Source organism: Pholis gunnellus (assembly GCF_910591455.1).
Source record: "Pholis gunnellus genome assembly, chromosome: 13".
In the NCBI taxonomy this organism is placed as follows: domain Eukaryota; kingdom Metazoa; phylum Chordata; class Actinopteri; order Perciformes; family Pholidae; genus Pholis; species Pholis gunnellus.
In genome coordinates, this window is record NC_136540.1 from 801,376 (window position 1) to 814,474 (window position 13,099).

At 39.5% G+C, this 13,099-nt stretch overlaps 2 protein-coding genes across 3 annotated transcripts in view; one reads left to right on the forward strand and one right to left on the reverse strand.

Moving 5' to 3' along the window:
- LOC306704654 (P2R1A-PPP2R2A-interacting phosphatase regulator 1) overlaps nucleotides 1–7,699 on the forward strand; it is a 10,876-nt gene extending 3,177 nt beyond the window's left edge. For both annotated transcript variants that reach the window (XM_079171096.1, XM_079171097.1), the window contains exons 6-9: nucleotides 182–246; nucleotides 524–579; nucleotides 873–957; nucleotides 1,039–7,699. In XM_079171096.1, coding sequence (XP_079027222.1) covers nucleotides 182–246; nucleotides 524–579; nucleotides 873–957; nucleotides 1,039–1,162 — 330 coding nt within the window. In that variant the 3' untranslated portion in view covers nucleotides 1,163–7,699. The remainder of the gene's footprint in view (nucleotides 1–181; nucleotides 247–523; nucleotides 580–872; nucleotides 958–1,038) is intronic.
- A 493-nt stretch (nucleotides 7,700–8,192) lies between these two features.
- On the reverse strand, nucleotides 8,193–12,721 carry bacc1 (BPTF associated chromatin complex component 1). Its single transcript, XM_079171098.1, has 6 exons — nucleotides 12,408–12,721; nucleotides 11,715–11,809; nucleotides 11,503–11,604; nucleotides 10,561–10,781; nucleotides 9,759–9,863; nucleotides 8,193–9,467 (listed from the first exon to the last, which is right to left on the reverse strand). The coding sequence occupies exons 1-6, from the start codon at nucleotides 12,426–12,428 to the stop codon at nucleotides 9,403–9,405; spliced, it is 609 nt and encodes a 202-aa protein (XP_079027224.1). The 5' UTR covers nucleotides 12,429–12,721; the 3' UTR covers nucleotides 8,193–9,402.
- Nucleotides 12,722–13,099: the final 378 nt, after the last annotated feature.

Consider the following 13,099-nt stretch of genomic DNA (forward strand, 5'->3'; position numbering starts at 1 on the left):
TTACAGCGAGTCCAGATCAGAGGGTTCACAGCGAGTCCAGATCAGAGGGTTCACAGCGAGTCCAGATCAGAGGGTTTACAGCGAGTCCAGGTCAGAGGGTCTATAGTGAGTCCAGATCAGAAGGTTCACAGCGAGTCCTGAGGGTTCAGACTGACTGTTTTGACTGTTTTTTCTTCTTCAGTGGTTCCAGTCACAGGACAGCGGCGCCACACCCAACTCCTCCCCGAGTCCCACCAGGAGGTTCAGGTGAACCCAAACCCTGATTGTGGTTTTATAGATCCTTTATTGGGAGCTTCATGATTAGCCACTTATTGTTTGATTTGTTAATAAAACAACAAAGTAAAACAAGCTCACTGAGCGTGCTCAGAATCTTCTTCTCTGGTATTTGACGTATCGTTGACGTGGCGTTTGTCGCCACCTACTGGCCATATTCTGTAAACCGACGGTTGTGTGTTAAAATAAATATCCGTCTACGTTCAGACAAGGTCTCAGTCTACTTATTCGTGTTTTTGTTGTCCAACAGACCAGCAGTCAGTGCCACTGTGAGATGGCCTGCTTTAACTCCACTCAAGAGGAAAGGTAATGATTCGAGTGTCTACATTTACTGATCTACGTCAGCCGAGTCTTTAATGGATTCGATAGTTCTATTTCACATCGCCGTCACGGTCTCTGAACGTTTGAGACGCACCAGGTGTTAAACGTGTGAAGAACGTTGAACGAGTTCTCGATTTAAAAGCTTTGTTTTCACTGTCGACGCTTATCGGAATGCAGCGATGTGATTGGCTGAGTAGCATCACGTGAGACGATTAGAAACGGTTCTGTTTGTTAATGACCTCTGATGTGTACAGTTGTGAACCTCTTCTGCCTCTCAGGAGGGGTGGAGTCTGACGGACCCCCAAAGAAGCTTTTTGTTGCCGGGGTAACAGATCCCGCCCACCGCAGCAGCTACACCGTCAGGTGAGGATCACCTTAAACACGCACATTAGTGCCAAATTATAGAAGAAAGAATCACGAGTAAAGCTTCTCTCCCCCCCTCAGTGTCTCTCAGTCGGCGGCGGACTCCCCTCCTGCAGGAGGCCTCAGCCCTCAGTCCAGCCCTCTGTCTCTCTCTCCTCCCCCGTCCTTCACCCCCTTCACCCCCCACCAGCACCCCGGACACTAGAACCCTCCTCACCCAGAGTCCTGACCCTGACACTGTGGGTGCAGACTGACTGACCACCAGCAGCTTGAAAGGAACATCGACCCCCCCCCCCCCCCCCTCCATTGCACCTTATTTCTGCTCCAATCATCTGCTAGCATCACTGTAAGTCCCGCCTCTTCCTGCGACCGCATTGGACGGACAGAAGAATCACAGGAAGTTGAAGATCGTTATATCGGATATTTTTCTGCAGCCTTGAAGAATCGGACAGAAAACTTTAATGAAGTTTCCGATCTGTTCGCCACCTGTTTCTACTGGTTGGTTGGATATTTAACACAAAATCACTCACTGAGCTCACTGGTTCATCCTGAAGGCTCGTAGGATGAACTAACCTCCCCCCTCAGATTAACGTACAAAGGATTCATCATCAGCATCGTCGTGAGATCACAAAGAACTTTGGGGAGACTGAGGACACACCGGTTGTGTCGTCGGCGTCGGGCTGGAATCAAACAGACTTAAAGAGAAGCGGGTTTTTGGTAGCAGATGAGCAACAGACACCTCCCGAACTCTACGTGGCTGCTTCTGACTCTGAAAACATTTCCCTCAGATCATTTCTGCGGACATCGAATGAGGTCGGAGCCTAAAAAACTGGGACACGGTTCACGTCGCTGCCCATCGGATGCTGACGTTCCAGATCTTCTGAAGAGGTTCTAATAAGGTCTTGAGTTGTAATCAAGTTGTTTTGAGACGATCAGAGTCGTCTCTCTGAAGGAGTTTCGAGGCGCTTCAGGAACGTTTTGGTTCCACCGTCGGTGATCCAGGAGGCCTTCAGCTGCTTGATGTCCTGGAGGAAACGTATCGATCTTTCCACCAGGAAGACGTAGAAAGGATTTATTCAGACGCGTCACGAAGCCAAAGTCATGACTGACGGATCTCGGTGAACCAAGGTTGTGCACTTATTGTGCATCTGATTTTGTAGATATTTAGCTCATCTGTTGAAGATGATGAATTTAGCATATTTTAAACAAATGACTAAATATGACAGATAAATAGATCCAATGAAACCGTCTTAGTCCGAGGCCAGAAACCACTTGAAAGAGGTAAAGTGTCTTTGAGCCCAAACCAGCTAAACCAGAGTCAAACGTGACGTTCAGCCACTGAACAAACGTTTCAGTCATTGAAGCCTAAGATTTTTGTGTTTTAAAGAAAAGTTTTAGTTGTCTGTCTCGGCTGAGTCACGCTGACTGAAGCGCTCTGGTTTTACCAGAAGAAAGTAGATCGTCTACGGTTTGATAAACTTTGGCCGACGTCTTTCTCCCGGTATGAGGAACCGGGTTTCACAAACCGGTTCCCGGTGAGTAGAAGCGTGAAGAAGCTTGTGGTCTGTTTGTTAATAGTGTCTATATGTGAATATTGACAGTCGGAGCAGCTGATACGTGCTCACTTTGTCTTCAGCCTGCATGTTTGATTGTACATATTGAATCTGCAGGAAGTGACGGCGCTCTTCCCTCTTAAAGGTGCATTTATACTTTCACTTTTTCCATTCTCTCTGACCGGCTTGAAATCCTCCACGTTGTTGTTCGTGAAGGAACAAATTCGGTTAAAGACCTTTTTGATTGTGGCAGAAATCCCCATAAAATCTGTTTTATTACTTTGTTTCACAAAACCAGTCCGTGATCATTCTGGTGTTTCTTTCTAACGTATCTATCGTACTTGTTCTGGAAAAGGTTTTGAGACAATGTCTGCCAATCGTTTACTATCTTTAAAGACCTTTCTCGGTTCTTTATTGCACTTTGAAGAAGTGCGCCTAGTTTAAGAATTCATCACGTGTAATCCTAGAGCTGGGCAATACTTCAATATCACATTTCAGTCATATCGTGAAGATATGAACTTATATTATCGTTGTGCAGACTGTGATCGGAAACAAACTCATTTGATTCACAGCAATTTGCTTTGGAACGTCAGTTTATTTGATGCGATTTTTGCACATATTTGCCAGCTCATGAAAACTTCTGTTAATGTTGTAATAATCATCCGTATGGCCCAGCTCGAGGTGGTCCTTCCTAAACATATGGAGCTCCTGATAGGACGATAGGACGATCTGCCGTTCGTCTGAAGCGTCTGTCCTCTGAGGCTCCGTGAACGTGGAGGTTGTGGCCACATTAGTCACCAGAACATTCATCCTTCAAAAATATGACTAATAATAACCCAGAATTCACCGATGTGGATTTCTGACGGTTCTGTTAATGTGGTGTTTTGACATTGTTGACTATTGTTTAGTCACAGACGCGTCTCACCGGAGCTCAGAGGTGTTTGCAGTTCTGCTTCCAACTTTTTGCACTCGCAGTTTTGTACAGTTTTGTACTCGGGCTCACTCATCGTTGTGCCTCAACACGTCGTCCTACTTTGGAGGAGGTTGTTTTTCCTCACGTGTGTCGATAGAAACGTCAGATCTGAGAGATTTTACTTCCCACAGTTGACAGGAAGCTCTTTTATAATCGGCTGTTTTTATAGAAGTGTCTTCATCGCCTCGCTGCTCAATCGGCTGTTTCAACAAAAACAGTTTCCAGAGCTTTTCTTAGTGACATGACATCATATGTTCCGTTGTCACGACTTTGCACAGTTCTAGTCAAACAACTTTAATCTTTTTTTTTTTCTGTTGCATGATGGGTAACGCATCATCATGTAAGAAATGCTGTCACGTTTTTTGATGATTTTTCTGTCTTTCCTGCTTTATTTCTTGATTTGTTACCGTCTCTGTGAGTCTGTTTCTGTGGAATGCACTCAAAGCCTGAATTAGTTCCAGGTGAGTTTGGATCAGTTGTTGTTCGGACTTTGTTCTCAGTTTAGCTTTAAAACGTCGAGAGCAACATGAAACTTCTTGAGGTTTGTTTCTTTGATACTGCTGCCATCTCCATACTTGAGTCTTGGTACCAATACCAAAACATCCTATTTCATTTCTTACATTGAGAAACATTTTAAATACAAAACCCCTCTTTTCATTAAACAAAAGAAGCCGAATTTGTCAGAAGTAAAATAATCTGACTTTAATAACATTCAGATTTAAATCAGGAACTATCAGATGAAAGAATCATTTTGGTTTTAATCAAATGAAATAAAGAAGTTCACTGGAAAGAGCCAAACAGGTTGATATTCGTCTTCATCATCTTTCCTCCAAATTGTGTTAAAACCTTAAAACTTAATAAAATTTTGCCACGAAAACAAGCTATTTTGAATACTTAATTAAATATCTAACATCGATGTGAAGACATCACTGTGATAATCGTCTGTAATTTACAGTTTTTACCATCAACCTTTGAGAACCTCCAATTAATAATTAGATTTATCAAAACCTAAAAATCTTTAAAACCTGTAGAGAGATTAGTTGAAGACGAGCTTTAAAGACTTTGAACCGACACAAAGCAGGATAGACTTCAGAGGTAACAACACGCTGCCAAAATCATTGAGTTGTTTAGACACAAACTGTAGCTTTAAGATAATCTTCTGTTTATTATCTTTAACTTTGCACACTCACCATCATCCCATACTGCTCTAAGTATGAGGAGAGAAACATGAAATATGTAGATGGGTCAAAAATGTGATGTGGACTCTGCTTCAAAGAATGTTTTTAAGCCAAAAATTCTTCAACAAATTGAAAGTTTTGTAAGAAAACAATCTTACAATAGCTGTAAATAAGAAGAACAGTATTCATTAATGTGTGTTTGTCTTTTTTAAATGTTTAAAGTGTCTCGTCATCTCCCAGAAGTGTCTTGGGGCTCAAATCATTTGTATCCTTTAACGGATGTTTCCGGTGTGATTGGAGGTTTTGCTCATCTCCTGTTTCATTGGCAACGTTAGCGTAATACGGTAAATGCTAACAGTTAGCATATAACATTAAAGTGTTATGATGTTAAAATGCTAACGGTAGTTCGGAGAAAAAGCTGCAGCCAAATCACTGATTACGAACTACATTTTACCTGATGAACAAAAGGCGTGTAGCATGACTGCTAACCGTAGCTGTGTTGCTACACTCTTGCTAATATGCTAACGTCATCTGAGCCTGAGATTTCCTAAAATGGCCACCGTATGAATTGGGAACAATTAGCGGCGACGGATGCTTTTTATATTTTTTTTAGGCCCAAAGTACATTCTAAGCGGGACTTTTTACTGTGTAAAATTAAACTTGTCAGCGCTCTGTATTTTAAATAAAGTGAAGTTATTGCTCTACCTAAAACATTTTGGCATTGATTAGCCAACTTACACTGTATAACATGTCTGCAAATCAATTTATGGAGAATTTATTAATCTGCAATGATTTTGCTATTATCGCATACTCATATTTGAGTCCAACAATACCACAAATGCAGCTTTTTAAATGTCTTATTTTTGGGAAATTTAGTTTCTTCTGTGATTGTAAACTGAATATATTGTTCAATACATTTTAATACGTCAACTTAGGCTTTCAAAAACTGTCGTCAGCATTTTTCTCAATTTTATAGACTAAATGTTATAAAAACAATAACTGCAGGTATAAATAAGATAGAAAATGTATTTATAATTGACTGGCATGTGTGTGTATATATCATCTACATTCATCTGACCGTAGTAACAACATGGCTCATCCTCTTGACACTGAAAACTGGTTTAGAAAATTACAAAACAAACTCCAAACACGCTGGAACTGTCTTTAAATTGTGATGACTTTGACCTCGTTGACACTTCTCAAAAAGCAACTTCATATCGTATGTTCATACATTTCTTTATTTTTTATCGTTGTCTTTTATTTGTGTATCATTATACAAGTTAAAGCTTTCTGTTGGAATCTGAACATTCTTACGTTTGTTGTATTTTCTTCACATGATGTCAGCGATGCTTTTAATTAGCTTATTGAAGTGCGTCCTTTGTGTTTTGTGTAAATCTGTTTGTCGTCTCTGTGACGTTTAGAGCATGTAGCGAGTAACCCGTCAACGTTTCAGTATTAAAGCGATATTTCACTCTGGTAAAAAACATTTTTTAAATAAAATTGCTGTGATTTCTCAGCACCGAAACTGAAAATGAAGCCAATGCAAAATTTGCAAAAAAACTGCAGTTCCTGAAATGGCCATTTAAGGCTGGTCCCCAAAAAGCGAGTCGAAAAAACCGTATTTGGTCTCTACAGCCAATGTCCCCGTTCTTGACAACTGTACGTTTTTAAAATATTATGGAGGCTTAAAGTGACAACTGAGATCTCCATCCGCTCCGTTAAGACCATGAGATATGGTTGGAAAATAATCTTAAAGGGCTTCAACGCTTAAAAACATTTGTGATTTATTTTTTCTCACAATCAGAAATCAGTGATTAAAAAGGTTGCAGTCAAGATTAAAATGTCTAATTCATGAGGTCTCGATTCAGATAATTAGAGATGATCCGATCCCAAGACCAATATCAATACCGGTGTGTTAAAAGCAAAAAGAAAGTTCATAATTTGAAGTTTATCACCAAAAACTACATTTTTACAAGATTACATGTGAACACATCATGATAACGTCATAGTTGACCTTCGGCCTGATACCAATTTTTACCGAATGGAGCTTGAACGCATCATAATGTGACTCAATGCAACCTAGCTGTTAGCTGTTAGCTCCGTTTTTTAGCCAAGAAGGACTGTGCTGCTCACCGGCTACTAACGGCTAACGTTAACTAGCTCTCCTCCTGCTGATTTCAACACTGATTTGTTGTTCAGAATGTAGCGTTATCACGCAAATGAGGCGTTTCATATACTGGTATCGGACTTCTAAAATACCTAAAAACATTTTGACAGTTATTTAGCAACAATCACATGAAAACAAAGATTTTTACTGCGAGATTGTGAGAAAACCAAAAGTGCTTCATGTTCATCCTGTCTCCGTTCACCAAACTCCTAAGAATTAAACTTTAGAATTACACTTCAGAATGCTTTAAAAAGAAAAGTCTACTCCCCATTTCCAGACCTTATGCTAAGCTAAGCTAACCAGTTGCTAGTTGTAGCCTTATTACAACAGACTTTTACCAAAATGTAAAACTTCTGTGAGGTTCTTATGTTTTTATGGTTTTTTATCAGGCTGTGAACGTTTGATCAACTAAAGATTTATTTTTTTTAGATGAACTTTTAGCACTTTAACATTCATGTGTGAAGCAAACAAAATGTATTTGTTTTGTTTTAAAATGCAGAAAAGCTTATTTTCGGTGTTAAGTGCTGAAAACTGACGCAGATCCACCAGAGTGAGATACGACTTCTAAAAAAAGGGCTGCTAGTTTAAATCCACACGATAAAGGGAACTAAAAGCACATCTATGAAAACATTCACAAGTATTTTCAACATGTAGATAGTTAATTTCTTTCTGTTCTTTTTGTTTTGGACAAATTCTCTACATAAGACAAATGAGATGATGTATTTTTATGCAACTGTAAAATAAAAGTCTATATTCAAGTGTTTATTCCCTTCTGAGGATTTCATCGCTGTAAAATGAAGCAGAATGACTTTCTGGTTTTAGTGGAAATCTACACACTATAAATATATAGTATATAGTATATATTGTATATGAAAACTCAATAAAATCTGTATCGTATCAGAAAGTGTTTTTTTTTCTCTTCTGATCAGAAACAGATTGTGATTTTGAACCATAGTTCCTAAATGTCTCTGGTCTTCTGTAGTTTTGTGCATCAAATTACAAACTCAGATTTCTTATTGTGTCTTCTCTGCTCGTCTCCAGGCTTTTTTTTTATAAAAGGGTATACTTCGACTTTTTTAAATTACATTTTTTATGGCTTACTGAATCATAACTTTTAATTCCTCCGCGGCGGCAAAAGCGGGGACGCCTGGAGATCATTTCTTCAAATTCAAACGTCTGGACTGGAAAGTTCACTGTGACCTAAAACACTGTTTTTATAGCACACTATACTAAACTATGACATGCTATACTATGACTTTACTCTACGTCACTCCTCAGTCCAAATATGGTCAAAATCGAGGAAACACTTGAATGAAACAAAAGCATCCAACAAAAACCCCAAAAAGACAACAAACTAGTTTAGTTTGAGTTTTTTTACTTAATATAATCAAAACGTTTTTACATCGCTCACAGCTGCTGATTCGTTACCAACATGATCGCCAACCATCAGGAACACCGACGCCTTAAAGCACAAGTCTGGATTTTCTTCTCGTCACTAAATTCTCACTCGAGCATCGAATGTGGATTAATCCGCCGCTGAAACTAGTCCCCAACTAATGCACTACTTCCTGCTGTTTGATTAAAAACTACAGCGAGCAGCTGTTTGAGGAGATTACTGATTAAACTTTCTTTAATTTGTGTTAAAGAATTACGTCGGGAAGTCAAAAGTATGAATAAACAAACATGTTGGTTTGAGTCTAACCGTGAGATTTATAGAATAACGTGAGACGGATCTTTAAAGTCTCGTTAGTAAACTTTCTTTGTTCTCTCTGTTTAGTTTTTTGTGTCCTCAAATTAATTCACTGAATAGTTTGATTTACTTCACGTTGTGTCTGTCGAACATATTTTACAGGATAACAGAGTCTCACTTTAAAACTGATCGTTCACCGTTACACTCGAGTCTCAGCGTTAAGCTTCCAATATTTTAAAAGGTAAAACCATATTTTTATTTTGGAAATATATTTTACAGAATCTTCAAAGACTCTTAAACATCTGGATGAAAAAAATATTTAGTTTCTTGCACAATAACCCGTTTCTCAGACGTTTGTCTCTTTATAAACCGTTCAAAGAGTCTTTGAGGATTCAGGAAACATCTTCAAATTGTTAATAAATTCAGAAGCTCAGCGCTGCGACTAAAATGTAAAGTTGTTATCGATCATAATTTTGAGGCATTAAATGATTAATTCCAGTAGTGAGAGCACAACGTGACTAATCAGAGAATGACTGATCAGCTGATTAGATGACGTTCTTCACATTAAAGCGTCTTTACAGCTTAACCTTATTCTTCATGATAACAGCACAGGACTCGTTTTGTCGGATTTAAAACTTTTCAAATACTGAACTGAAAACTAAAACTCGCTGATGGAAACATAATTCTGTGGAACAAAAAGCAACAAAAACACAAACCTGAAGTTTATAAAAAAATAATAATAATACATTTGTTTAAATTTGATTCCACGGACTATTTAACATTTACCTTTACGTTTAAAATCAACACATGGGAGTAATTTAAATGTGGACAGATGAAACGTTGAGTGTTTCAGACGTGATGCTTCTCAGCTGAGAGGTCAAAGGTCAGCGAGACAGGAGGGGGAGGTCACTGGAGTTCATGATGAGGCTGGAGTCCAGGTTCAGGCTCTCTGAGGAGAACAATTCAAACTTCAAAATCTCCTCAACATTAAAATAATGAAAATAAAATATAAATTTGATGCGTACACGAAGCGTACACGACGCGTTCACGAAGCGTTCACGAAGCGTTCACGACGCGTTCACGACGCGTACACGAAGCGTACACGACGCGTACGCGAAGCGTACACGACGCGTACGCGAAGCGTTCACGCGTACGCGAAGCGTTCACGACGCGTACGCGTACGCGTCGCGTTCACGACGCGTACACGACGCGTTCACGACGCGCATATGAACGCGCTCACCTTGGTCAAAGTTGAGTTTCTTGTTGGAGGAACCGTCTCCGAGTCCTTCGATGTCGACTAGGTCGCTGTTCACGTCTGAGTCGTTGAGCGCGCTGAGAGTCACGTCTGCAGGAGGATCACATGTTTATTTACTGACAGAAACATTCACTGAAAAAACCTTCACACATTTGATCCTTCGCTTAGCCCCGCCCTTTGAACACAGACTAGCCAATCACAGGTCAGAACAGGGTCGGACCACAGACTCACCACTGGTTTCACATGTTCTTCGTGTTCAGACCGGTTCATTAACTAGCGTTAGCACTTCTATGCTACGCTAGCTACTGAAGGTATACCGAATATATTTTATAGATACGGTGAATAAAGTAAAAGGTCCCGACAGAGTAAAATGATTTTTGCTGAAACAGCAGCTATATATATATATATATATATATATATATATATATATATATATATTTTGATAAATAAACCAGACTCCATGGATAAAAACAGTAATTTTACTGTGTCGTAACAAACACACTTAATTCAAACTTATAGGAAATATACAACTCACCAAAAACCGCATTAGGTCTGAAGATATTGGGATTTGGCAGTTTATTTAACTTAAACCTGAGTTAGTGAGAGTAGAAAAGGTGGAAAGATGAACCAGGGCGCGAGTGTTTGTTAACGAAACGGTAAAATGTGTGTTTTTGTCAACGGAGTCTTTTGTAATGTAAACAAAATGGATTCTACTCATCACGTCTACATCCGATCCACCAGAAGTTCACTTCCTGTCGATGAAGTTCACTTCCTGTCCTCTCCTCACCTGCCGTCTTCTGCTTCTTGATGGGAGGGGCCAGAGAGGGGCTGCTCTGCATGCCCGTCCCCACGACGACCTGCGAGGTCGGCACGGCGATCATGGGGGGGGCGGCGGCCGGCGCCATGGCGACGGCGGTTTTCTTGACGGTCTTCTTCGGGGTCTCGGAGGAGATCGGGACCCGACTGTCCTCGTACAGCTTCCTCTTCACCGTGCTCTTAATCTGAGCTCTGAAGAAGAAGAAGAAACATCTTTACTTCTGTTTATTATTATGTTTTATTTTAATGTTCCATTGATCATTAAATATCTAAATATGAACATTGACCTTCGTTTTAAAGATCGACTTCACTCAAAAGTTACAGAGTCGTCTCCAGATTTGTGATTTGATGACAAACTAATATATTACAAAATGATAAATATGCAAATTACCAGAAAGAAAAGCCCTGACTTCTCCGTTTAAAATAACTTTCATTGTAAATGATGGGTGGGGGGGGGCACAGAGGAGCTTTGATATCTGCTGAATGCTAAAATATTTACAAAATTACGCTTTTGATGAATGATTTCTAACACATTTTCTTCACAAAACAAACCCGAATTTTAACAGAAATCAAAAAAGTTTTTTATAAAAACATTTGATAAAAACCTGTAAATGTGCAAAAAAGAGCTCACTAATACTAATAACATAAAAAGAGCTCACTAATACTAATAACATAAAAAGAGCTCACTAATAACAATAACATAAAAAGAGCTCACTAATAACAATAACATAAAAAGAGCTCACTAATAACAATAACATAAAAAGAGCTCACTAATAACAATAACATAAAAAGAGCTCACTAATACTAATAACATAAAAAGAGCTCACTAATAACAATAACATAAAAAGAGCTCACTAACACTAATAACATAAAAAGAGCTCACTAATACTAATGAGACCAGATGAAGACCTACACGGTGCGCTCTTTGATCACAGTGCTGATGTTGTTCAAGTCGTCTCCAAACCGACGAACCGCCAGACGAAGCATCTCGATCTCCGTCTCCGTCCACTTAGCTCTGAGGACCAACACACACATTAATACACCACAACAAGCAGAGTGTGTGCGTGTGTGTGAGTCTGTCTGTATGTGTGTGTGTGTGTGTGTGCGTGTAGGTTTGTGTGTCACCCTGCAGGGCTGGAGTCAGACACTGGGTGTAGCTGCATGGTCAACTCTCCTAACTTGGTGAAAGCAACTCCTGCTGCTGAGAAGATCTCCCCGACCTGAAGAAGACAAAGTACTAATAGCCTTTACTGCAGTACAAGTACTAGTACCTCTGAGATGTAGTACAGTATAAAGTACCTCTGAGATGTAGAAGAATATGGGAACACTCAAGTACGTAACAACATTCCACCTCTGGTTAAGTGTAACATTAAAGGTGAGATGATGATGTCATCAGACTGTGAGCACATCAATAAATATGAATAAATATCATTGTCGTATCTGTGAGGGTCTCCATGAAGAACCTGATCCACCAAACAGGCTTTTAATAAGTATCAGGAGGAGGTTCCCCACCAGCTGGCTCGTACAAGTATTCAGTAAAGTATTCAGTGTTTCTATGTTAACGGTACATGTTTGGTGCATTAACTATATACCGAATGTTTCACTAATGTGTTTATTTAGGAGGTGCATTGAGTTAAAGTACTTTTTATGAAGTTTGTTCGTGCGGAGAGCAAATCCGTAAAATGTCCATATTTCTGAATAGTTTGGTTTACAGCCGCGAGACTGTGTGCAGCTTAGACTCTGTCTGTAGCACACAGTCCGTTCTGTTCTATAGATCTAGATCTATATAGATCTATTTATAACCAGGTAAGGACTCACCTTAGCAGAGGCTGACGTCATGTCGGTGGAGGAGTCGCAGCTCTTTTCTTTAAACTTCTTATTCTTCTTCTTCTTCAGTCAAACAACAACAACAGGAGAACACGCAGCTAGCTGCTAGCTACAGTTAGCTCCTGTAGCGTGAGCGCGCTTCCATAGAGACCTCGAGCTGTGGGAGAAACACATCCGATCAGGTTCATTGATCGGAATCAATTAGGAGTGATTTCTATATTACAGATACAAAATAATATATAAATATCGTAGAACAAAGGTAGACGGGATATAAAGAGAATGTTTGCGCGATTTTGGAGGTTGAATGCCATTGGTCAGTCTCAGAGGAAAAGGGCGGGGCGTGACGAACTGAACGCCATTGGTCAGTCGTTCTTCTTCTTCTTCTTTGAGGTTTATTGGCGGTTGGCAAACGATGAATTAGTGCATTACCGCCACCAGCTGGTCTGGAGTGTGGACCAGGATGTCTAGTACTTATAGTATAACAAATTATAATAATAAAAAAATATATATATAATATAATATATATATATGTATATTATTTATTATATATAGATAATAATCTATATATAAATAACATTATTATTGTGTTTAAATGATAACGGTTATACAGTCATAATGTTACACACTCCGGTCCAGTAGGTAGCGGTAATACGCGTTGGTTTTTTAGTCCGCCAATATACTGA

Excerpts from the sequence above, each read along its gene's own strand:
- bacc1 (XM_079171098.1), bottom strand. The coding sequence starts at position 12,428 with ATGACGTCAGCCTCTGCTAAG. Across the intron at positions 11,810-12,407 it reads TGACGTCAGCCTCTGCTAAG|GTCGGGGAGATCTTCTCAGC; the intron begins GTGAGTCCTTAC and ends TGTCTTCTTCAG. Across the intron at positions 9,864-10,560 it reads CAAGAAGCAGAAGACGGCAG|ACGTGACTCTCAGCGCGCTC; the intron begins GTGAGGAGAGGA and ends ATCCTCCTGCAG.